Below are 24,834 nucleotides of genomic sequence, written 5' to 3' on the forward strand. Positions count from 1 at the left end.
ATTTATTTAAAAAAAATTTTTTTTTTACATTTATTTATTTTTGAGAAACAGAGTGAGACAAAGTGTGAGTGGGGAGGGGCAGAGAGAGAGGGAGACTCAGAATCCGAAGCAGGCTCCAGGCTCTGAGCTGTCAGCACAGAGCCCCACACAGGGCTCCGACTCACGGACGGTGAGATCATGACCTGAGCCAAAGTCAGACGCTCAACCGACTGAGCCACCCAGGCGCCCCCAGTTCGATGTATTTAAAAAAGCTCATATACCCACGTGACCAGTGCTCCAGTGTAGACCCAGGGCTTTCCCACCAGGCCAGAAATGTTGCTCCCTCCCTTTCCAGTTCATTTGACTTCTTTTAAAGTATGCGGTCATTTGAGGTTTGTTACCATGGCTGTCTTGATTTTTTTTTTTTTTTCACAAGCTCTTGTGATGATATGTGGGTTTATGGTGTTTCCCCAGAATGTACCAGATGCCTGAGAGTGTCTGAAGACTTGAAGGGTCCCCAAAGCCAGTGGCTCACGTGTGTCCAGCATGCAACTCTTAGAAGCCCTGGCTTGGGGGCACGAATAAGAGCCCTACAACTGAACATGGTCACAAATGATCTTCACCGGCTCGTGGTGGCATTCGTGGGCCAGATTTTTTTTTAAATTTATTTAAATGTTTTTATTTCTTGGAGTGAGAGACTGGGCACAAACAGAGAAGGAGCAGAGAGAGAGAGGGGAGCAGAGGATCTGAAGCAGGTTCTGTGCTGAGAGCAGAGAGCCCGAGGTGGGGCTCAAACTCCTAAACCGCGAGATCATGACCTGAGCTGAAGTTGGACGGTTAACTGACTGAGCCCCCCAGGTGCCCCAGACAGATTCTCTGTCTTGAACCGGCATTAAAGTTTTGGTTCTCAGCTGTGTGCAAGTCCAGACCACACTGGCCTTTTGAACAGCTCTTCTGCTTCTCCCGTTCGGTGTCCCCTCTTTCCGGTAGTGCCATTCTGCGAGTGTTAAGAAATCTTGGCCTTGGTGATAGAATTCAAGAAGTTCTGGAATAGGGGTTCCAGACCTGGCTTTCCTCCAAAGGCAAGCTAAAGAGGCATCCATAGGGCCATACCCCTTCTCTGCCAAATACGTGTGTTTTCGGTTAGAGGGATTCTTGTCCACGGCCCGTGAGTTGTCCCATGGCCTTGAGGGTGCAGAAACATAGGGTGATGGCACGGGAGGATTGCTCACTTGTGTTCATTTTCTTGTGGCTGTGGCAGAAGTCTGTATTAGTCAGCTCGGGCTGCCGTGACAATGTACTGTAGACTGGGTGGGGTGGTTGAAACAACGCAAGTGTGTTTCTCGTTGTTCTGGACGCTGGAGGCTGGATGTCCGGATCCAGGGTACTGGCCACGTCCTCACCAGGCTGACGGTGGGGGGGAGAGTGTACGGGTGTCTCTTCCTCCTCTTAGGAGGACACTAGCCCCGTCAGATCAGTGCCTCCCCGAATCGTGACCTCCTTTACTTTTCTCACCTTCTCACAAGCTCTGCCCAAACACAGTCACACTGGGTGTTAAGTCTTCAACCTAGGAGTTGGGGGAGTGGGGTGAGGTGGCAAACAGCACCAATGCTAGTACGTGGGTAGAACTTTGAGGTGGTGCCAATTTCATTGCGTTTTAATTTTAGATGCAGTTAATTTCCATTTTAAGCTGCAACATGTTTCCTTTTGTGTTGAGGTACTAGAGGGATATCCTGGTATGTCAGGAACCCCTAAGAACTGGTTTGAGCTTGGAGAAGTTCTTGTTCCTCCCAGTTGGATGCAATTAATCTTCGGTTTTTATTTTTTTATTTAAAAAAAATTTTTTTTAATGTGTATTTTGGGGGTGGGGGGGAGCGGAGATCACATGCTAGTGGGGGAGGAGCAGAGAGAGAGGGAGACAGAATCTGAAGCAGGCTCCAGGCTCAAAGCCCATCAAGATGGCCCTGGATGGATGTCTCGGTGTCAGCTTGGGAGAAATCATGACATTATTTGAGGTTGAAGAATCTTCTTTGTCATACATGAATTTATTTGATTTGTATGTATACATTTTAAAGTTTATGTATTTTGAGAGAGAGCGGGGAAGGGGCAGAGAGGGAGAGAGCGGGCTCAGTGCTGTCCGTGCAGAGCCCAGTAGGGGTCTCACATTCATGAACTGAACCGAAATCCAGAGTCGGATGCTTAACTGAGCCACCCAGGCGCCCCTCATTTGTACTTTATGCACGGATTCAGTTTCTTTTTCTATGCCGTAAGTGTAATTTACGGCAATACGTACCAACCAGTTTTACTTATCAACATGTACAGAAAGGGAGGTGCCTGTGGGGTCCCCAGATAGCGCTCCCCTCGGCCAGAGGCCACTTATCCAGGCATGGAGTTTATCTGTCTACGCTCTTGTAAACAGTCCTGTGTATCACCTCCTCCTGCCCGTAGATGTAGGCCTCCTGTGTTGTCTCCATCTGTGCTGATTCCTGATTCAAGTTCTGTGATGGGTGATGGGTTCTGTGATTCAAGTTCTGTGATGGGGGCTTTGATTCCTGTCGGATCTACCACGATGCACTAGTGTGATTTGGTTTTGCTTGGGACTTTCTCAGATCCCATTTTCCCCCACATTTAGAGGACCTTTTACCTAGTTTTTGGAAAAAAACGTGTTCCCACTTGAGCTACGTTAAATGTTCAGTGTCCTGTATGGAGTATCTTTAAACCCAGAAGGGTGATAACTGGGTATGTTTTGGGGGAAATTAGCCTGCACCCCATAAATCCCTTAATTTACAACCTGTTACTCAATCTCACCTGCCAAATCACCTGTATCCTTCTAGCTTTCTCTGTAGGCTTTAGGGTGCTTCTGCAGAGTCCCGAAATTCGCTTCCTCATGATTTTCTTTCTAAAAGATCATAAAACAGTGTAGGTCTCTCCTACGAGGAGGTCTGGGGCCCAGGAGGGAAACATGAGCCATTTTATAACCTTAGACCTGCCTTTTAAGGAGCAGAGTCGCCAATGTGTCAGCCATGCTGCCCTGTGTTCTGCAAGGAGAGCTGTTCTTTCTGGAGCTTCAGAGCTCCTGGGGCCCCGTTCCTCCTCTCTACAATTTGCTGACCTTTCACTAGTGTCGTGGGCTCGTTCCTGCTTTGGATCTAATGGTTTCAGCTCTTTGCGCACATCTGGCCTCTTCCTGGGGACCCGCCCCGCCAGTGTCTTTCCGGTCACTCCTGCAACTGGGTCCGTGTTTCCCTTTGGCAGGTGGGTGGGTATCCTGATCATGCGTGGCACCTGGTCTTGGTGGGTGACCGGGAAAGACATCTGTGCCTGGGAGTCCCCTGCCAGCTTCTGGTGCTGCCCCACGTGGTTGAGTCTTCCTTCCAGTTTTCCATGGCTCTGAACGATTTTTGTTGCCTTCTGATGCACGAAGGCAGCTCAAGGTCTCACTTTGGAAACCTTCACCTGTCTTAATTCCGATCCCTTCCTTCTGACGGGATTGGGGTATTCAGGAAGGACTCTGACTCTCTGCCTTTTTGAAACCGTGCGCTTCCCCTTCCGGAAGTGATGGTATAGAAGGTCAGCGAATCCTCTGCAGACCTAAGTAGGGCAGGTGCCCCAGCAGTGGAAACCACACACGTGTATTGTTTGGGCACGAAGGAAGGCTTGGTGATCTCTAGAGGGATCTGCACCGCAAATTGCTTATCCTGTACCGGAGTGGCTTTACCCTGTCCTCACTCAGCAGTTACCCAACTTCAGACTAGTGTTATTTGAAAAGGGCCTTTCCAGTTTACTCAGTTGGAAAGTGTTACAGAGTTTTAAAGGGTGAGTTGGAAGGCTCTCAGCTGGCACTTTCTGAATCCCTCGGAGGAAAATATTGGCAAACTCTCCACTCTCTGCCTGAACTCTTCTTATAAATCGAGAAGCCAAGAGTTACGAAGCCGTCACAAAGGGCCAGGTTGAACTGTGTGGGGGGAAACCTCCGTGTTAAGACAACGGACTGTTTTCTGATCACAATGACCCTCCTCCCACCATCTTGATGTTAATCTTACTGCCACTGAAAATAGAAGTATGCGGTGAATGTAATTTGCAAGGTATTCCAACCCTCCCCCCCCCCTTTTTTTTTCTTGGAGAGCCTTTTCTCTCCAAGGTAGAAGCACATAGCTTTTAATTTTTTACCCCTCATCTACAATTTAAATAAGAAAAGTGCTGGGCTGCTTCATTCAACAGGTGTAACACCCCAATGAGGGAAAGTTGCCCTTTTTTTCATTATTTGGCTTTATTTTTTTTCTGTGGTTTCAGGGGGCAAGGTGCTGAGATCAGAAGCAGGAGTTTGCTGTTGATTTATTACCCTGTTTGTTACCATCTGTCTGCCTCGCACTTCAATCTGTTGATGGAAAGCCCGATGTGCTTGTGTCATGGGGCCTGAGAAATTTCCGTCTTCCTGAGTTGTCTGACTACAGAAACCTGTACAGTCGCTTCTACCCAGGGCCCCAGAGAAGTCTGGGGACAGGAGAATAACCCAGGGGAGCGTGTTGGCGTGCTTTCTCGATCCATCCTTCTATGCCTCTGCCTCTGCCTACTCTGGCCAGGCAGTGATGCCTTTTCTAGCACTGTCCACATTCTGCAGCCCATTCTCTGTTGCTCTTACCCTCCTGGGGTCGCTCTTTATGGAAGAATTCCAAGGGAATAGGTTAAGATTGCCATCAAGTGGCTGCTCTTGGTAGTGGATGGGGAGGATACCGGCCTTCCGGCTGGCCGACTCCTCAGACCTTCTCCTCCAATTTCTTAGCCCCTTTGTGAAAAATTACCGAGCTCCAGAGTGCTCTCAGTCTGAGGAATTGACTGGTGGGGGGAGGGGGCGGGGACAGAGAGCTCGGGGCATCTATATGTTGCATCCTCAAGGAAGCTCTCTTCTGTAAAACAAAACCCGCACCTGTGGTCTGAGCTCAGGGCCCTGGAGCTGTGGACACTGAGGGATCTAGAGGCTTCCTGGGGGAAACTGCGGGGCATTCAGCCTCCTGCCAGTTCTGGGCCCCCGTAGACCACTGCCCTCCACCTCCACTTGGGGACATTGGCAGGGAGGCTCATGCTGTCATCCCTGAAAGGGTGACCTCACGGCCCCACCAAGAGTGAAGAGAACTAACACACACGAGGTGGCCGTTCTGTTTGGCTCTTGTTCCCCAGCTCTGTAAATGGAGTAGTAATTTCTTTCTCAGAGGCAATATTCTTAGGATTAATGAGATGATTTATTTAAAGTCCTTAGTATCTGGCAGGAAGTGAGCATTCAAAGGGTAATTGTGATCGAGGTTCTAGATACACATTACCTAACTACTTCCCATAAAAACTGTAGCTGTGTCATAAAAGAGCACACTTCAGGGACTGTATTAAAATCTGTTTGCCCCATTCCCTGGGTCTGGACGCCATCATCCTACAATTAGACCTCACCCTAGGCGTTGGAGAGCAGAAACTCCGACTGAGCTAGAAGGAAGCGAACCCTAGTTTTCCCCAGTAGGGCATTCCTTAGTGGTGTCGGGAAAACCTGCCCCAATAGCAGTAGCAGGGGTTGGTGTCTTGGGGGGGGGGGTGACCCGAGCAGTGCACAGCAGTCTCCATTCTGTCCTCTCTGAGGTTTCTGAGCTGGTATGGAAGAAGAAGGACCTGTTGCCAGCTGGGCTGGAGGGGAGAGGCTTGGAGGGAGGTAGAAGGGGAAAGTGGCTACATGAGGCCATCAACCTGGCCGTGCAACTTGAAGGGAGGGTCAAGGAAGGAAAATTCTAGGGCTTCTATATTTGCAGCAGCTTTTTAGAAGTCATAGAGACTATGTTATGTAACCATTCACATCACCATCTGTCAAATCATTCGACCACAATTCCTGGATTGTAGCCACTTAAAGCAATATCGGATGTGTCAAAAAATTTGATACGTTGTAATGAGCACTGATGTCATTATAGGTCTGTTTGTACAGGTAACTGGGTACGACCATGAACAATCCTCCCTTCGCGGGTTTCTTATGTCAAATACGACACTTGAGACCTCCCTTTGTCCTGTTTGGTTTTGTTTCCATGATGAGTGATAGCCTGATGCTTATAATGAAGCCTGTTTGTGGTGGTGTTCCTTCTTGTTTTTAAATGTTTATTTTAGAGGGAGGGAGGGAGGGAGGGAGAGAGAGAGAGAGAGAGAGAGAGAGAGAGAACACGAGTGGGGGAGGGGCAGAGAGAGGGGAACAGAGAACCCGAAGTGGGCTCAGTGCCGACACCAGTGAGCTCTATGTGGGGCTGGAACTCATGAACCATCAGATCATGACCTGAGCAGAAAGGGGATACTTAACTGACTGAGCCACTCAGGTGCCCCTCTTTTTTTTTTTTTTTTTTTTTTTTTGGCGTGTGGTTGTTGTTGTTTATTTATTTTGACAGAGTTGAGTGAGTGGGGGAGGGCTGGAAAGGGAGGGAGAGAGAATCCCAAGCAGGCTCCTTGCTGTCAGCATGGAGCCCTATGCAGGGCTTTGTCTCCCGAGCCCAGAGATCATGACCTGAACCAACATGAAGGGCTGGCTGCTTAACGCACTGAGCCACCCTGGTGTACCATGGTGTTCTTTTTAATTGCCAGATCCTTCTCTAGGAAACATTGGGATGCTTTTGCAGAATTTGGGGGAGAGCAGAAAGCTCTAGAAGACCGGCATCCTCTGTGGCCACCATGTTTTCTTTATGTGGTACATGAAGCTTTTCCCCATCCCTCAACCCCCACCTGCGTACAGGAATGAATGGTTATTTCTTTCTGGGGATCCCTTGTGTATGTAGGAACCGAGGCAGTGAGCCCAGAATCCACTGTTTGTGGGTTTTTTTTTTCTTTTACACTTTTCTTTGTACCCCTAGCCTTGAGGGTAGCAAAATGTGAGTCTAACTCAGAACGATTTCATGTGGCACTTTGTTCATGAGTATTAAGTGGTGATTGCTGGCCTTTTACTTTCAAGCTACATCAGGATTGCCTAAAATCCTTGATGATTTAAAAATCATCTTTTGGGGTAATTGCTTTGCTAAGGGTTTCTCTGCAGTTTTTAGTTTACTGAATAAGCTCGTGGCTTTTTATGACTGGGTCTGACCTGTGGTTTTCCCTCCTTCCCTCATCTGAAAGCTAGACTGATGACACCAGGGGGCCATCTGCTGCAGGATTGAAGGGGGTTTGTTTCCTTGCTGCTCTGTTTGCTCCCCTGTCCTTTTTCACCCTGCTGCCTGGAAAGAAGTGCCCGTCTGTCTGACTTGCCCTGTTTATCGGTCTGAGCTCTAGCAGAGGACAGCACAGAGACCCAGGGACTGTTGCCATCTGTAGACTTGATGAAAGGGTCTTGAGACTACATTCATGAAGAATCTGTAGGTGAGCACTGCCCTGTAGAAGTTTCCACAATGATGGGGTGCTCAGGGTCGGCTTCTAGGTGAGCACTGCCCTGTAGAAGTTTCCACAATGATGGGGTGCTCAGGGTCTGCTTCATTGTGTATGGTAGCCACTTAGGAGGCCATGAGTCCTTTATACTTAGCTGGTCCGATTAGTTTTAGTTCATTAAAAAAAGTATGGGGGCACCTGGGTGGCTCAGGTCATGATCTCACGGTTGATGAGTCTGAGCTTCGCATCTGGCTCTGTGCTGACAGCTCAGAGCCTGGAGCCTGCTTTGGATTCTGTGTCTCCCTCACTCTCTGCCCCACCTTCTCCCCCCCCCCCCCCAAGCTGTCTGTCTCAAAAATAAACAGAAAAAAAAGTCTTATGTGACTACAGGCTACTGTATTAACATGTATAGCTGTAGAGACAGGATGAACGTAGTGGTTGCTTCCCTTTTGTCTTCAAGCTCTGTCTTGTTGTTTGGCAGCAGGTTTTTTAGATAGCCAGTGTAGTTCAACTCAGAAACCTTCTTCTAGCTGTCTTCATGGTGTGTTGTATATGCAGGCAATGCTGACAGAGTGAAAACATGTTCCTATTCTATTCACCTGCCTTTTAGCGTTTTGAGCCTTTTGAGAATCCTTTTGCCTGTGGTATTAATGTCATGGTATTCCTATTATCCCTGACTTCAATATGGCAACGTACTCCTGGCTTCAAAGTTGTCACTGTCTGCTGTTCTTCACTTTGTCTTTGTTTGTTAGCTCCACAGGAGTCCATGTTTCATAGAACTGCTTTCGTCACTGCTTCTTTTGTGGCTGGTACTACTTCCATCCGGCAACACACCATTTTCCTTGTGATATCATTTAAATAATCATTGATGTCTTTTTTCCGCCAACGTGTTGTTAAAGTAAGTCATTTTTATTTTTTATTTAGTTTGAGAGCATACGTGAACCAGGGCCGGGCAGGGAGAGAGGGAGAGAGGGAATCCCAAGCAGGCTCTGGGCTCTGAGCTGTCAGCACAGAGCCCGATGTGGAGCTTCAACTCCTGAACTGTGAGTTCATGGCCTGGGCTGAAGTCAGACGCTTAACCGACTGAGCCTCCAAGATGCCCCTTGAAGTAATTTATTGTAGAAAACGTAGAAATTTCAGAAAACTATAAAGATTGCCACTGGAGAGGATACTACTTCTTATAACTAGTTTATTTTCCTCTAATCTACTTTCTCTATACTTGTATTTCTTTTGAACCCCATTTAATATTTCATGCAGTGGAATCGCTGCAACTTAAAACCTTAGGAGTCTTTCCTTATGTTACTAAGTTTTGGAAAATGTGGGTTTGTTGTTTTTTTTAAACATGTAATATCTTGAAAAAATTATGTTCTTTATTCAGTATTAGTTGCCTGGATGGCACATGAAACCTTTAAGGAAAATACCACAAAGAATACACACAGAATTTTTTTAAGTGATTGATGTAGTTTCACTTTGTGGAAAAGGTGGGAGGATTATAGTTAACTGTGGCTTTTATTTGAACACAGTAGTAACAAAATGAGTTCGTGTAAGTTAGCAGGGTATAAAAGGTCATTCTTTGAGGAAGACCTGAACAGTTTTGCAGACGGGAAGAAATCATTGGCTCTAAAACGAAGAACTTTCACATTGAAACTAATAAGGGATTAAATGTGTAGAAAACATATTGGGAAGGTTAGTGAGAGTTACATAGTGTTCATAAGATGTTTTCACTTGAAAATTTGAAAATTAGATCTTTTCTCCCAAGAGTTCCTAATTTTGATTAGTGACTGCTGAAAAATCAAGTATTCTAAATTACAAGATGTGTTCCCAGCCAAATATTTCTAAATAGAAAGACAATTCTTTGAGACCTTTTCTTCTGGAAGTTGTAAAAGGGAGCCTCTAAGGTTAAGAGTGCATCATCAGGCTCTGAAGGCTCTGAAATGGTCTGCAGGAGCAGCCTGTTCTTTGAGCAGTATTTATTGGGTCTCAGCAGTTTTCTCTAGGCACATGCTAGTTTGGAGGACTCTTAAGATGAGCAAGAATAAATCCTCTTGTTCGGAGAACAGGACAGTCGATGTTTGCTTGTCACTGTGGGTATTTGAAGTAGCCCTGAAGGCTGACTGGGGGTTGGAGGTGAGTGTGTGCGGGGGGAGCGGTGAGGAGCTTTCTAGGAAGACAGAGGAGGGAATATTCCAAAAGAGGGAGCTGCATGTATGGAGTCAGAGGCTTGAGAGATACACGCAGGTTCCAGCTGCCTCCACCCCTTCGTGCCGCACCGTGGGGTGCCATCAGGTTGCAAAACCAACGCATTGTTAGTGTATTGCATGGCTTAGGAAGCTGATATAAAAGAATTTTCTCTTTTTTTGCGTTTTGTTTTTTAAAGACTGATTTATTTATTTATTTATTTTTAAATTTTTAATGTTTTTACTTATTTTTGAGACAGAGAGAGACCGAGCATGAACAGGGGAGGGGCAGAGAGGGTGGGAGACACAGAATCGGAAGCAGGCTCCAGGCCCTGAGCTGGTAGCACAGAGCCCGACGCGGGGCTCGAATCCACCAGCCGCGAGATCGTGACCCGAGCCGAAGTCTGACGCTTAACCAGCTGAGCCACCCAGGCTCCCCTAAAATTTTATTTTTAAGTAGTCTCTACACTCAGTGTGGGGCTCAAACTCAACCCCAAGATCAAGAGGCGTGCACTTCACCGACTGATCCAGCTGGGTGCCTTTAATTTTTTTTAACTGGATGCAGATAGAGTTTGAACCAGTGAAAAGGGGCAACAGAATTGTTAAACTATGTTGAAATCCTTGCAACGTAAATTTTTGCTTCTCTCATTAATATCACAGTATTACTTTTTAGAAGTGAGCTTGCTGAATTACAGACTTTAAAACAAATTGGCATCTGTGATCACGTTGCTCTCCAGAAATATTTTATCAATTTGTTCCCACCCTAGCAGCACATGGGAATAGGGGTTTTGTCAGAATCAGATTTGGGAAGGAGATGAACTCTTTAATTGTGACCTGAGTTAGCTGAGAAGGACCCGTCAGTCCTTCTCAAACCTGGTTTTCCATTATTCATTTCTTTCTAAGTAGGTCAAATGACCATATTGTAATTGTGGTTGAATTCTACTTGATACTTCTGCAGGTCATGTTCTCAAAATCTCAACATTCTAATCTTTTCTAATTTGTTATCATTTCTGTGTTTACCTTTTTACAAATCCGTTACCGGAGTCTTTTAAAAAATATATTGAGAGCCAAAGCATATTTTGTCTTGTCTTTTTACAACCAAATAATTAAAAATATAATTCATTAGCACCAACATTTAAAAAAAAAATTTTTTTTTAACGTTTATTTATTTTTGAGACAGAGAGAGACAAAGCATGAACGGGGGAGGGTCAGAGAGAGGAAGACACAGAATCTGAAACAGGCTCCAGGCTCTGAGCTGTCAGCACAGAGCCTGACGCGGGGCTCAAACTCACAGACCATGAAATCGTGACCTTAGCCGAAGTCGGCTGCTTAACCGACTGAGCCACCCAGGCGCCCCCATTAGCACCAACATTTATTGAGTCATATAGGTAGCTCTTATCCAGTGCTTACTATGTACCGCTAACCCTTTTACGTAAATAATGAATGCCTTAACTTAACCAGTCACAGTTGTCCTTCTGTCCATTTAACAGAGGAATCTGAGGGCATTCTCTGATCCTCCCCTTAGGTTCACACACTTGATGAAGAGTAGGATTGGAACCAGGCAGCCTTGTCCAAATTGTGCTGTGTGTGCTGTGAACCAAGAAGGTTCTTTAGTACTAGATGTTTACCAAATCAGTTTTCTTTATTTATTAAATTTTTTTAATGCTTATTTTGAGAGAGAAAAAAGAGTGAGCAGGGGGAGGGGCAGATAGAGAAGAGAGCAGAGGATCAGTCTGAGCTGACAGCAGAGACCCCGACGTCGGGCTCACATCCACGAACTGTGAGATCATGATATGAGCCAAAGGGACACTTAACCCACTGAGCCACCCAGTTGCCCATTTTGCTGCTGTTGTTGTTAAATAAGAAAAACCTGATGGAACATTGCCTTTTCTAGGAGCTTCTTAATTTGAACTTCCTGTTTTAATTGTGGTGCCATTTCATTGGTATTTGTGACTAAATCCATAGCAACCATTCGCTAGTTAATATACATGCAGTCACCCAGCCTCGATCTCCCTACTGTGTCTTATAATTATTGGTATTATTTTATAATTGTACAGTGTGGCCTTGAAGTCACGTTGGCTATAGGGCCAGCCACATGAATTATATAGTTGAACGCTGTTGGTTCTTCGGGAATTACCAAGCCCTCTTGGAAAGAGTCCAAGCCAGACTCTGTATGTACCTAATTCCTTTTGGTATAGTGCCAGTGTATTAACTTTTACTTAAATAGAATTCTAACAAGTAATGTTTATTATTATCATGTTGGCTGCTGTAAAGGGCCCACACTTAAATAATACTTTTGAAAGTCAAATATTAGCCCTGCGGATCACTTTTCTGCTTTGGCTTTTTATCACAGCATAGGTGATATGATCAGTATTAAGTAGTTCAGCCCAAATTACAGATGTGTCTTTATCAATACATGGCTAATGCAGTGTGATCATTAAAAAACCCTCTATTTCCTATGTAAAATTCTCAGACTCGACACCCTTGTACATCCTTCCCTCGTGCAGGGCAACCCACTTCACCCTATCCTTTCTCTGTGATGAGCGTGTTTTTGGATATTGGATTGTTAAGGTGTCGCCTTTTGTATGCAGTAACTTCTGTAGGTGGCAGGAAATGGGAGAGCTTTTGGAAGTGGATCATGGATGATAAGTACTTGTTGACGTGCCCTGAGTCTGTAAGGCCTGTCTTTCCTTCATGAGTTAGGTCCCAGCTCTCAACGTGAGCTGACTTCCTTGATTGGATACATGAATAAAACAAGTCTTCATGCGTACGAAGCAGCTTCTTTAATTACTCAACACAGCAGTATTAGATATCCACATTTGATGAAGATGTGCAAGTGAATTGCACTCTCACGTTTTATCCAAATCCTAGATTGGGGTTTGCTCCAGTCACTTATTTTCAAAATGCTAAGGTAGTCGGTGGGGCTGCTGGAGTTGACCCAAGTGGGAGGTAATGAAATGGTTGCACATGCAGGTAGGTCCTCTGTTCTGAAGCTACCAGGAGCACAGTATGTCCTTGGATGTCCTGGCGTTTAGGTGATAATTAGGTGGATGGTGGCCATGTAGCTGGCTGGCCGCATAGCAGTTCTTAGGATGGGGCCCCTTCTTGAAATTCTGATCTCTTGGGAAGTAGCAGTTGGAGTACTTTGTTGTCCCCAACCCTAAGTAATAGGTCTTTATACTTAAGCATTTAGAGATTACAATGATATGCAAGCAGAAATCGACCCCTGCTTTGGAAACCAGTTTCCATGAACTTGTAAATTTGACTTGCATATGCAAGGATATCCGATGGTTGTTACTTCTCGGTAAGTATCCCAGAGCAAGTCCAGTGTGTGCTTTCCAGGGGACAGGCAGAGGGATGTTTGCAGCGCGGATCATAATAGCAACCAACTGGCAATACTTAGATGTCCTTGGAGGAGATTATCAAAAGAAAGTGTGGAATATTCCTACGGGGGAGTGTGATGAACAACAGTGAAAATAGGCAAAGAATAAGCAAAATCATGGATAGGTGATCTTAGTAACCTCGTGTTGAGTTGGGGGGGTGGGTGGTGGTGAAAAACAAATCCCATAAGACTTAACCCAGAACGATCCCGTTTTCGTGAAGTTCGTAATCAAGCACAGTGAAATAATATAGCACAAATACACATACCTAAGAAGTAGAACTTAACAAAAATACTGAAGCATGGGGTAGGCGGAAGCATATAGGTAATGTTTTAATAATTGGGTTTGGCTGTGGATTTACAGGTATTTTGGATACTAAACTAAAGCAGGGAGGCTGACGTTGATATTTTGGGAGTCTTCATTTAAAACTTTGGACTTGCTCAGATCTTTGAATGTTAAAACTTTGCTGCTGGTGCCGTCAGTCATACGAAGAAAGAAACCGCCCTTGCAATCCTTGCCCGTCTCATCTGCTTTTCTACCCACTGTTGCTGGGAATTTCAGTATTGAACGTGGTATTTTTGTTCAGAAGCAGAATCCTGTTCTGTTTTATTACGTGTCCCCCAGAGGCTGCTGTAAGTCCATGTATCTGGTACTGTTGATGCATTTCCTCTTTGGTTAACCAGCGTTTTATCGAAACTGTCCAGAAGCTACTGGAGTGCATAGGCAAGAGTTTTTCAGCTCTTTTCCTGACCCAGCAGCAGAGCACAGGTCAGAAAAGTGGACACTTAGGGCTAACTAAGCATGCGTTTCAGGGAATATGGCGTGCACGATCCAATCCTGATGATGGTCTTGGAAGTAAAAGTAGTCTGGGCCAACACTGCTATTAGGTCTTACCTTCTTAAATTTTAGGTACTAGTTACTTTCCAGACAATGGGAAGAGGAAGAAGCAATGAAGTCAGGGAGAGTAGAGATTTAAAAAAAAAAAAAAAAAAAAAAAAAAAAAGACACAGATAGCTATGTACACTCCCATGTGGGAGGCGTCAGAGCTGGGGATGTTAAGGATGACCAGTATGCATACATGACCCCCCAAAGCTGTGTCTCTGGCCAGTTATTTTGGGTCTTGTGGTTCCTGCTTTCTTTCTTACCTTTTCTCAGAAGTACCGGACCGTACTTCAGTTCTGTATTGGGTGCTTTTGATTACTGAGGGCTCTAAAAGCCAAGTCTCAGTAGAAAGAAGAGGAAAAAAGCCAAATAGTCATCCCTTAAATATCCTTTAATTGACTATATGACTTATGCGGCAGTGGGATACATGACAAACAGTTGTTGACCATTCTGGGGATATACTGCACCAGAGAGAACCAAATGAGGGTCTGCTCTGTGGGCTCTTACCGAGCAGGATAGGATTGGAGAGGGATTTTCCATCCCTGTGACTTCTACAGGGAATTGTATCCTGAGGTTTTTCCAGTGGGCTAGCATGCCCCATCCCCAGATACCCTAGGATCCCCGGATGACCTTCTGTTGAGACCTTATGAGGAACTAGTTCTGATCTTGGTTAAGAACCATACCTGTGGGGGATTATGCTAGATTGTCTCTAAGGCCCAACTTGGAATACTGATTTTAAAGTCATGGATAGCAAGTAGAAATTAGGAAAGACCATCATCTACCTCCTGATAATTTTTGTTGGTTTGTTTAAAAGCGAGGGAGGTAGGTAAGCCTTGGTGATTTAGGAAACAGGAGATTGCCATCGTGGAAAGAATAATCACCAGATCTGGGCAATTGTCCGTGAGCAAAGCTAGCGTCTGCTTTCAGGGTTTTTGTGAGGTCTAAGTAATAAGCTAACGTGTGTAAAGCCCAGAAGGGGCTCTTTCAGTGGTTAAACAACAACTAACTGAAAGTAATAGGAAGGGGCATTCTCTTCCTGGCTCCCTTGGGTGAATCAGGGGTAAAACTAAACGGCATGTGGGTTCTTTGATGGCATGCCACCGTCTTTTTTTTTTTTGCCCCCTCCGTTGGAAAGGCATAAAGACTAGTGTGGGATGGTGTTCAGAGCACGTGTTTCGGACATTATAATCGCCAGATGAAGTTCAAAAGCTTCAACAGAAGGGACTTTTAAAATCAAATAGCTTTATGACAAATGAAGGAAGATGCATGCTCCAGTTATCGGGGCCAGGGGAGCTGGCCAGCCTTGTTGGATTCTTGCCTCCCCCCCCACCCCCCCCCCCCCCAGCTGCCAGGCCACAGAGCCTGTTTTGTGACAGATCCTCAAGAAACAATGAGGAGAAACAGCTTCTGTGTTATTAGATTAGATGAATTTACGTGCGTGGAGGAGGGCCCTCCGCGGGCTGGGGGTGGGGAGGGCAGCGGTGGTCATCACAGAAGTAATAAAGCACCCTGGTAGCCGGAATTGGAGGGAGGAGGGGAGGGCAGGCTGGAGGAGGAGCATGTGGAGGGAGATTTCTGCAGTCTGTCTGGATCGCTGCCCAGGTTTCCCAGCCAAAAAAACAAATAAAAATAAATAAAAGGCAAGTGCTGAATGACACAGATTAGGATATTAAAAAGGGATGCCATTGAAAATGTGCCACGGACCCCCTGCTGTCCACGGGGGTGCAGTGTGTGCATGGCGGGGGCGGTCTGACAGACTGGGCACAGAAGTGTGGACAATTACACTGACCGCCCCATCAAATGTGTCCCGTCTCCCCCCCCCCCCCACCCCCCAATGTCAGAAATTCTCAAATAAGGAATTGTCTGCATTGCAGATTGGGGGAATTGCCGGATGGAGAAAAGCTAGTCGCTCTTTTCCTTTTTTTTTCCCCCCTCAATTTATCAGGAGGGGGAGAAAGCGCCCCAGACCCCTCCTCTTCCGCGTTGGGTTCCCTCCCCCGCACATAAATAACCTTCCCTCCCCGGCACCTCCCCTCCCCCCCGGCCCAGGGCTGTGCGGCCGTCCTATTGCCGCGCGGAATCTGCACTGCCGGAATCTGCACTGCCGCCTGCTTATTACGTACAGGGGTGGATTGTTGACAAGTGCTCTGGAGCCGCGCTCGCCGCGCTCGCCCTCCCTCCCCCCCCTCCTCCCTCCCTCCCTCCCTCCCTCTGTCCTTCTTCCTCTCTGTCTCTCTGCAATGATCCGGCTCTGAGGAGGATGGCTGCTCCACGGGTCTGTCAGGTGCAGTTTTTGGTGGCTTATCTTGAGGAACCTGGGATAGAAGGTCTGTTCCTATAAATAAAATAAAAACCAAATAGCTCTAGGTTTGTTTCAGGCTGCTATGGCTTTTGTTGGAGAAATAGGCCTTTTGTGGTTTTTTTCCCTGCTGGGGTCCTGATTAAATCCATTATGGATGGCAAGGTGCTAGATGTATATGTATAGGAGTATGTAAAAAGTGTTGCAATTGCTTAATATTAATATTCTTTTAGCTGTGATCTCCTCCCTGGGGGCAATGGTGGCTCCTGCAAAGGCACTGTGGAAATTTACAAGAGAGAATTAATGTCGTTCTTAAAGCATTCAGCTCTGTTGACCATTTTGGACAAATCTGCAGTTTTAGCCAGGCTTGTATGAATTTAGACGTTTCTCTGGGGACTGAACGCCATCCAGCTATGGCTGGTCCCTTTATTTTATTGCCAGTTTATGTGATCATTTCCCAGCATTTAAAAATAGATGTTTGATTAAAGTTAATTAGTTTTTCCTCACCATGGCTTTGGTTTCCTTCATCAACAGCATGCATGGTGTTGTTTCCCTTAATACTTTGTTTCTCTGTCTCTCGTCTTCCTTCCTTGAAAGATGGAGGAAACTGAGGCATGTAAATAGATGCTGAGTGATTCTAGGTCAGCCCTTAAAGCTTTGAACCCCGAGTGCTGTCGGTGTTTCTCCCATATTTCGTGCATTAGTCTGTGTCTGCATTACTAGACATAAACACAGATGAATTTTAGGAACCATCAATTTTAGGTGCCTCAGATCTTTGCAGATTCTGTGGCCGTGTTCCTAGAGTTCTGCTTTCTGTGTTGCTTCCATTAGGTTTCAGTAGGAGAAAGAATGTTGGTCTGGGAGGGAGTAGGCCTCTCTGAACTTGCTTGCTGTCAGCAGTTTTAAAATTTCTATTTTTTTTTTTTAATTTCGAGTAGCCCACTTAATCCTTTTTTTATTATGTTCATCTGAAAAGTAGGTGTGCAGTTTGATTTGTGAGTGAGGTAATGAGGTCACGGGGAAACTCCTGCCCCTCCCAGTCTTGCTGGAGAACTTCTGTGGGGTTCATTTTTGTTGTGTTAGGGAGAAAAAGCAGCCGGAGAGGTCTTAGGGTTAAGGGTGTGGCTCTTATCTACAGATTGTGATGTCAAGACAAAGTATTTGGGAGTTGTGCCTGGTTATCGGCACAAACTAGTAACTTTATGGGATTTGTTGATTTGCATTGAAGCCAGCTTTGTATAACTTTGTAGAGACTTGTTAATATTTGAGAGCCCGTTTTGTTTGGTAACCCACCTGTGGGGTAAATGCAGTTGGTGATCTTCAGCTTGAAAGATAAATACACACGGGTATGGTAATTACTTAAAGGTAGAGTATCCCTGGCTATCCAGGAACATACTGTATATGGATATGGATATCTCCGTTTTGAGAAGTGCAAGTTACAGGATTCAGGAAAAATCTGATTTTTTTGGCATGTCCGGTTATCTGAATGTAAAACTTTGAACGTGTTGGTCTCATTAACCGATCGAAAAGAGTATCTCTAAAAATGCCCTGTGTTTACCTCTCCTGTGTATTGACTCTTAAGTTCCATGCTCTGCAGTGATGCCATTGTTCTATAGCGCTGTCTCCACGCCGGCCTAAATCCAACATCCTCTCTAATCACTTTTCCTCCACATGTGGAAGGCGGTTTTCCACCTCCAGGGTGTTCGGTCCTGGGTCGTTTGTACAGCAGAACCCTTTTACTCAGCCGATAGAAGCTGGAGTTGCGTGTCCTCGGGGATTCCAAGGATTCACGCTCTGGATGGACAGTTACACTAGGTCGCCTGGTGGGCATGTTTTGCCTGGTTTGCCCGCGTAAAATCAATAAGGTATCGGGCTGGGGCTTGGACCCAGAGGAGTTAAGGCCCGGGATGGAGGAGTAATTGATAACTGCATGCGCAAGTGGGGAGTGCTTCTTTCTCATTGTGGAGAAACATGGATGTTTCTATTTCGGCAATTGTTACTATTATTGAAGATCCTGTACCTGTTGTGACGTTCTAAAAACCGTGGCCTAAACAAGCAAGGGGGTTGTTCCAAAACGCACAGTACACCTTGCTCGCCATTGTCATCCTCGGAGTTCCAATAGCTGCCCAGGCTGGTCCAGAAATCTCTCCTAGAGACCACAGATCCTTCCCACCGAGTGATTTTTGTATCCAAGTCCGACCGTGGCTCTCTGGTGGTGGTTGTTGGAGCCTCTCCACGAGGGTTGTTTTCTTTCTTCTGGTGACTGCTGGGTCAGGACGTGGGAAGGAGAAGTCTTTTGTCTCCTGATGAGCTCTGGTGGTGCTCACTCGTTTGGGGTCTAGACCGCCAGAATAGGGCCTGTTTTTGTGCCAAGCAGCCATGCGCTCACCCTTCCTGGGTGTGCAGGTGCCCTGTCTGCTGGCCTGCTCCTTTGTGCCTCAAGGTGAGGGGTTGCCCTCTGGGCTCAAGGGTTCTGTCTCTCTTCTCCGCTCGTCTGTCTGCAGTTTAGGCATCTGCTGAAATCTGAAATAGGAAGAAAGGATAGAAGCAGACATCTTCTTTGCCTATCCGGTGGCCCACCTTCTCCATGTTAATTGTTACTGTATCCGTTTTCTGTTTTTTGTTTTGTTTTTTTGTTTTTTTTGTTTCTGTTTTTTTTTTGTTTTTTGTTTTGTTTTTTTTTTTTTTTTTTTTTTGCTAACCTCTTTTTCAAAATCTTGAGCCTGCAAAGGAGGTTCAGATCGTCCAGGAAGGTTTTGTAGGGCAAGAGTAGTGGTGGTAAAGGGCTCCTGTGGGATTTATCTGTCTATTTACTTGTTGGGTGTTAAACTAACAAAAACCTGTGTTGTCTCTTTATCTTGGGGCTCTCGTGAGGGGTCATTGGGGTTATTTTTGGATTGCATTTTCTTGGTTGGAATGGGAAATCTCCATAGCTGACAAAGGGGAGCCCTATCTGCCCAGGGGCCAGTCCCCTGAGGGAAGGGATGATTATTTTCCACAAGCCGAGGTGTTAAACCACTTTCATTTGTGCTTCGTTGACCGTGAGTGTGGCAGTGACACCATGCCTCCCGACTGTCATTTGCTCTCACCCACCTCAGCGTTTTGATGTGGTGAAGATGTCCGTGGACCAGCCTGGGCTTGGCTTGGCACACCTCTGCGCTGCCCGCCCCGTTCCATGGAACCCTAACATCCATCCAAACGCTTAGCTGCTGACCCAAGTGTATAGGGTTGGGTTTAAAGTCCGAATTCCTGTCGAATCTGCAAAGCTGGCCCAAGCCAGATTTTCCCTGGCACCCCAAAGCAAAAAGCAAACCAGTTTTATTTTTTTTCTTTGACAATTTGGGTGAAAAACAGACTTTAGTTTTCACTAGTAATGACACTAGATTGTGCACTCTGAATATCTCAGGGAGGGTCCTACTTTGACAAGGGGATTCTTTTTCTAATTTTTCTCTCATCTCAAAGTGTGCCAGCCATCCCCATCCCCCAACACACACACACACACACACACACACACACACACACACACACGCGCGCGCGCGCTGCAGCTGAAAATGAAAGCTCTCTTTGGATGCTTGACTGTTTAATATGTAATGTGATACCTTGTCTCGCAGTGACAGGGTGACAGACGGGCATTGGGCTGTATAATACAGAATTACCTTTTGTGCATCTCTTCTACAACAAAGCCCAATACATGGCCTCTCCCTAATATGCTAATACGTTTGGTGTGCTCCAGATGTTTTGGAAGCTAGGGAACAGCTTCAAAGGTCTCCTTATTTTCTCCCCCCTCACTTTAACCCATCTTTAGGCACTGCTTTTTGTGAAACAGAGGCATTCGATTTTCCTTTGGTTTTGTATTTTGTTATGTACGTGCAGCTAACGGGATGGCTGGTGAAACTTCTTTGTGTCTAAGACGTAAAATTATAAGGGCTGCGCATTTTAAGGCTCCCTCCCCCCCTCCCCCCATGTTAGCAAAGGGTTCCCATCTCTTCCTGCGCTGGTGTTCTAAAATCTATAGCTCTCCTCAGTTGTTTAAGCTGGAGTTCTTGAGCTAATGGGCTTTGGCCTTGTGTTTGGATTTTCCCACCCCCCTGTGTTCAGGCAAGAGGGAGCTCCTACTTGTACATCTCCAGCCGTCCAAAGGACAGGATTTCTTCTTAACCCTCTGCTGATGCTGTCCCAGGCATAGAAAAGAAGCCAGTTTTGGTGTCTTGCCTTGAAAGCCTTTTCATTTCTTGCTAATTTGTGAGATAGGCTGAAAAGCTCCGGAATTTGATGGCTCCATTCTGTCACACTCGATTCTTTGGGGTTCTCAGCGTGTGAGAACGGACACTGCGGTCATGGTGGCCGAGCGGTTTCAGGCCTGTGACCTGCCCCTCCTGTCAGCTGCTGGTGGCTAGCCAGGGTTGCAGGCGGTCCCCAAGCGGCCTTCCCTCGCGGTGGTTTGGAATTTTCAGCTCATATTTATTGCTTTTGTGAAAGACAATAGATGTGGTTTAATTTAAGTTCAACCTACTGAATATTAATCGAGGAGAACACGTGCTAATATGGGGAGAAGGGAATCTTTGGGCCATTCAATTTCCTCTGTTTAACCTCCTCTCCCAGTGAAGGTATGGGTTTGTCGGAGGGGAGGGGTTGGGGAAAATAAAATCATTTGGTGTCTTTGAAGGAGGGGATGCTGTTTTTGTTGTTTCTCATCAGCTAAAAATAATAATTCAAAAAATTGACGGCAGGGCTTTGTTAGGGAGAAGAAAAGGCAGTGCGCGTTAGCTTGCCTAATGTTCTGATAATGGCTCTTCTGCCCTGTGAAATTGTATTGCATCTTGCTGACCTAGCTCTTGTGGATTGGGCAGGCAGTATGATTTGGGTTAAAACACTCAAAATGAAATGGGGTGGCCACTACACCAGAGGTGTGACAGTAGGTGGGGGTTGGGGAACACAAAAGAAACCCAGGTCTGTCCAGCCATGTAGACTGCTTAACTAAAAATAAATCTTCGCTGTACAGGACGGGAAGACTGAAATTGAAAGTCGGTTGTGTGCAGCACAAATTGGTCTTGGCCCTTCAAAAGGCCGTGAAAAGCCGAGCTGCTTCCATTTGCATTGACAGGCAATCAGTTCCCGCTGTACGGGCCCCAGTTTCCCTGATCAGGAAAGCGAGTCAGACTTCTGTCTCTGAAATGGGTGTGAAATTTCATAATCCGGTTCCTCTGACTTTGCACTTGTCCGACTTTTGGAGGGGAGAAAAACATCCTGTGCCTTTTTACATTTACTTCTTTGTAAGCTTTTTTTCCGTTGAGAGAGAGGGAGAAAGGGATAGAAAGACTCCTAAGCGGCCCCCGCAGTGCCAGAGTGGAGCCAGACAGATCTCACGAACCACGAGATCATGACCTGAGCTGAAGCCAAGAGTCGGACGCTTAACCGACTGAGCCACCCGGGCGCCCCTGAGTGCTCTTCCTCCCCCACCAGAGTGCTACTTTTTTTCCCTCAGTATTATTTGCCATTGGCCCGCTCTTTGAGCTTTGTGCGAAGTTGTGTAAAGAACCTTCTTTCCCTTCGCAAAAATCCCCGATGAAAGGTGGAAGAATGGCCCAACAGAACTGTGGGGTTGGACGCCTCACTGTGACTTGTGTCGTGATAGGTTGTGCAGTCCTCTTGGGTTTCCTCCCCTCTGGTTCACACTTGCACAGAGCCTCACAGTGGCTCAGGCCCCTCGGTCTTCTGGTGTGAACCTTGCTTTCCCCTACAATAGTGGTTCTCAAGGCAGCAAGCATCAGCATCCTGTGGGGGCTTGTGAGAATAGGGACAGGCTGGGGGCGAGGCCCCGGGGACTCTGTTTGGAAACGGGATTCTGATTCATGGTCGAGTTTGAGAATCAGGTGTATAATCTGCCGAGGTGATTATTGGCAGAGGGGCGGGAATATAGCTGTCATTGAACTTTTCTCTGCTAAGTCATTCACTCCCTCACTAGCTGCTTACTCGTGCAGCAAATACGGAAGATCTTGTTCTGTACTGAACTGCACGGTCTGCCCCTGCCTCACCTGACTGCATGTAGCCCTCACTTGTTTCCCCCTTGATCCAAATACAGCTTCAAAACAACCCTTCTTCTTCCTCCTCCTTGACCAGCACCACCACCACCACCACCACCTGTTTTTGGCTTTGGTTTTTAGGTCTATTGCACATTCCAGGCTGGTGTTCCTTGGTGTAGTGGTTGGAAGCTTGCTTTCTGTCCCCATTGATTCATCTCCACTGTCCTCCCCGTCACTTTTCTCCTTGCCCGACAAGTGCGAGGTGTCTTCTTTGTGCATCCTGACTGATCCGTGTGTGTTTGTCGGTCGACCCCCTCACCTGAATTTAGATTTTGTGTGATGATGCCTGTATCCCCAGGGCCCCGGCACATGGTAGGTGTTAAGAAAATGAACAGGTGAGAAAAACTTGAAGAAAAATTACAGAAAAAAGAAAATGAATGGGTGAATTTCCATTCTGTCCCTCCCTCTCTTTATTTTCCTTCGTGGACTTAGGGCCATTGAAAAATATGAGCTCCGCCAAGAGTAAGCTTATATTTAAGAGGCCTCTCTTCTATTAATTTTACATGTGGTTCTGTAATTGAGAGTTTTTGTTTTGAATTTCCCGTCCTTTTCAAGTGTGGTCATTCACCCACCTCCACTTTACAAATAGGACGGGTATCCCTGGATCAGTTTCTTAATTTCTGAGTATTGTCTTGTATTCATACTACTGTTTTCAGTAGTCTTGCTCCCCACTCTGGGACCTTACTAAAGTGCTCTTTATGTAATGTAGTTTTATGTAGTTAATACCTATGTTTTGTGTGTAGATTTAGTGTTTTAGAGCTTCATTAAGTAATCTAAAGGCAGGGAAGATTAATTTTCATACATTTGACCGCCCCCCCCCTCCCGCCCCGAGAATATATCCCCAAATATTTCAAAAATTTATATAAAATTGTTGAATGTTCAGCTTTCAGTTGACTTAAAATTAAAAATGATTTCCTTCTCTGGGGCGCTTGGGTGGCTCAGTTGGTTAAACGTCCGTCTTCAGCTCAGGTCACTATCTCCTGGTTCGTGAGTTCAAGTCCCACATCGGGCTCTCAGCGCAGAGCCCGCTTCAGATCCTTTGTCCCTACGTCTCTCTGCCCCTCCCCCCATGCACGTTCTCTCTGTCTCTCTGTGTCTCTGTCTCTCTCAAAAATAAATACTAAAAATAAATAAATAAATAAATAAATAAATAAATAAATACTACAAAAAAAAAAAATAAGGCATCTGACTCTTGATTCCAGCTTTGGTCATGATCTCTGCATGCTTGGGATTCTCTCTCTCCTTCTCCCTCTTCCCCTCCCTTGCTTGCACTTGTACACTCTTTCAAAATAAATAAATAAACTTAAAAAAACAAATGGTTTCTATCTCCACACTAGCTATATTTCAGATGCTCAATACCTATATGTGACCAGTGGCCACAGGAGTGGATAGCACAGACCATACTTCTGCCCTTCGACTCCTAGACATCCATATAATTAACGTCTCCTCTTTGCCTCCCAGCGCAAACTTCCCAAATTTCTTCGTCTTGGGGGGAAGTTGTGTATGTTTTCATTTCCATGTTGCAGCCCAGCCTCCCACAGCTGCCATGGGATTTATATTTATTGCATCGTATTAGATTGCCAACCGTAGAATATTACTCATTCTCCGAAATGATGTGAAAATAGATAACAAGGGAAGTGTATGCACACACAGGGTTTTGTTGCAACGTACTACGTCCTTTCCGACGACGTTCCCAAATCTGTAGAATCCTGTATTCTGTATAGTGTTGAGTGCCACGAATGGGAACCACTCGTATGTGTTTGACCCGAAAAGGGATTTAATACAGAGAACTAAGTACTTACAAAAAATTGGTGGAAGGGTTGGAAGATCAAAAATCAAGAGGCCACACTGTACTTTTTTGGCCTTGCTTAAAAGCCAAACGCTGATTCCCAGCTGCTGATGCCCATGAGGCTGGTGCCTAGATCGTGAAATTGGGGGCCAGTCACTATGGACATTTGTGTTGGGCCAAGCTTCCCATTGCTAGGACTTAAGTCGTGTCCAGAACCCGAGATGCAGGAACATCTGCATGCTAGAAGACTGGCCAGGCTTTTTTTACTCAGCTGTCACCCGTTAGTGTGGCTTTAGTGCGGCTTTAGTGCTTATTAAAATACTTCAATATCCCTTGGCACGGCCCCTTCCCTGTGACCTTTCTCCAGTTCAGTTATTAAAAGCACATCACAGGGGCCCCTGGGTGTCTCAGTCAGTTAAGTGTCCGACTTCAGCTCAGGTCATGATTTCACAGTTCGTGAGTTCAAGTCCCACGTTGGGCTCTGTGCTGACAGCTCAGAGCCTGGAACCTGCTTCAGATCCTGTGTCTCCCTCCCCCTCTCTCTGCCCCTCATTCGTTTATATCCATTCTCTCTCTCTCTCTCTCTCTCTCTCTCTCTCTCTCAAAAATAAATACTAAAAAAATTGAAAAAAAGAAATCACATCTTTGGGTGGTCACAATACTCCCTCTTCTGCATGGTGTCCTATATGCAGTTCTAGAGAATCCTTATCCTTTGAGACCATCAAAGGTAAATGTGACTGTCTCCTGTAACGGACTACTAGGAAGATGAAGTTGTGTAGTAGGATTTCTAGTTAATAACCTAAGCTGTGGCTCCAAAATACTGATGCGTTTGCTTGTGTGGTTCCTGAAGGCCATTCCAGAAAGGATTTCAGTG

General features: G+C 45.8%; 1 protein-coding gene across 4 annotated transcripts in view; it reads left to right on the forward strand.

Moving 5' to 3' along the window:
* JARID2 (jumonji and AT-rich interaction domain containing 2) overlaps positions 1-24,834 on the forward strand; it is a 273,915-nt gene that overhangs the window by 134,950 nt on the left and 114,131 nt on the right. Inside the window, exon 1 of one of the 4 annotated variants that reach the window (XM_047101537.1) lies at positions 16,010-16,116. The exons of 2 other annotated variants lie outside the window; for them this stretch is intronic. In XM_047101537.1, the coding sequence (XP_046957493.1) occupies positions 16,050-16,116 (67 nt within the window). In that variant the 5' untranslated portion in view covers positions 16,010-16,049. Of the gene's footprint in view, positions 1-16,009; positions 16,117-24,834 lie in introns of those variants that run through there. One more of the 4 variants, XM_047101539.1, reaches the window with a different exon arrangement.

The sequence above is a fragment of the Lynx rufus genome, unplaced genomic scaffold, assembly GCF_022079265.1.
Source record: "Lynx rufus isolate CCGP_SWC_20201006 ecotype Redwood Valley unplaced genomic scaffold, mLynRuf1.p SCAF_6, whole genome shotgun sequence".
In the NCBI taxonomy this organism is placed as follows: domain Eukaryota; kingdom Metazoa; phylum Chordata; class Mammalia; order Carnivora; family Felidae; genus Lynx; species Lynx rufus.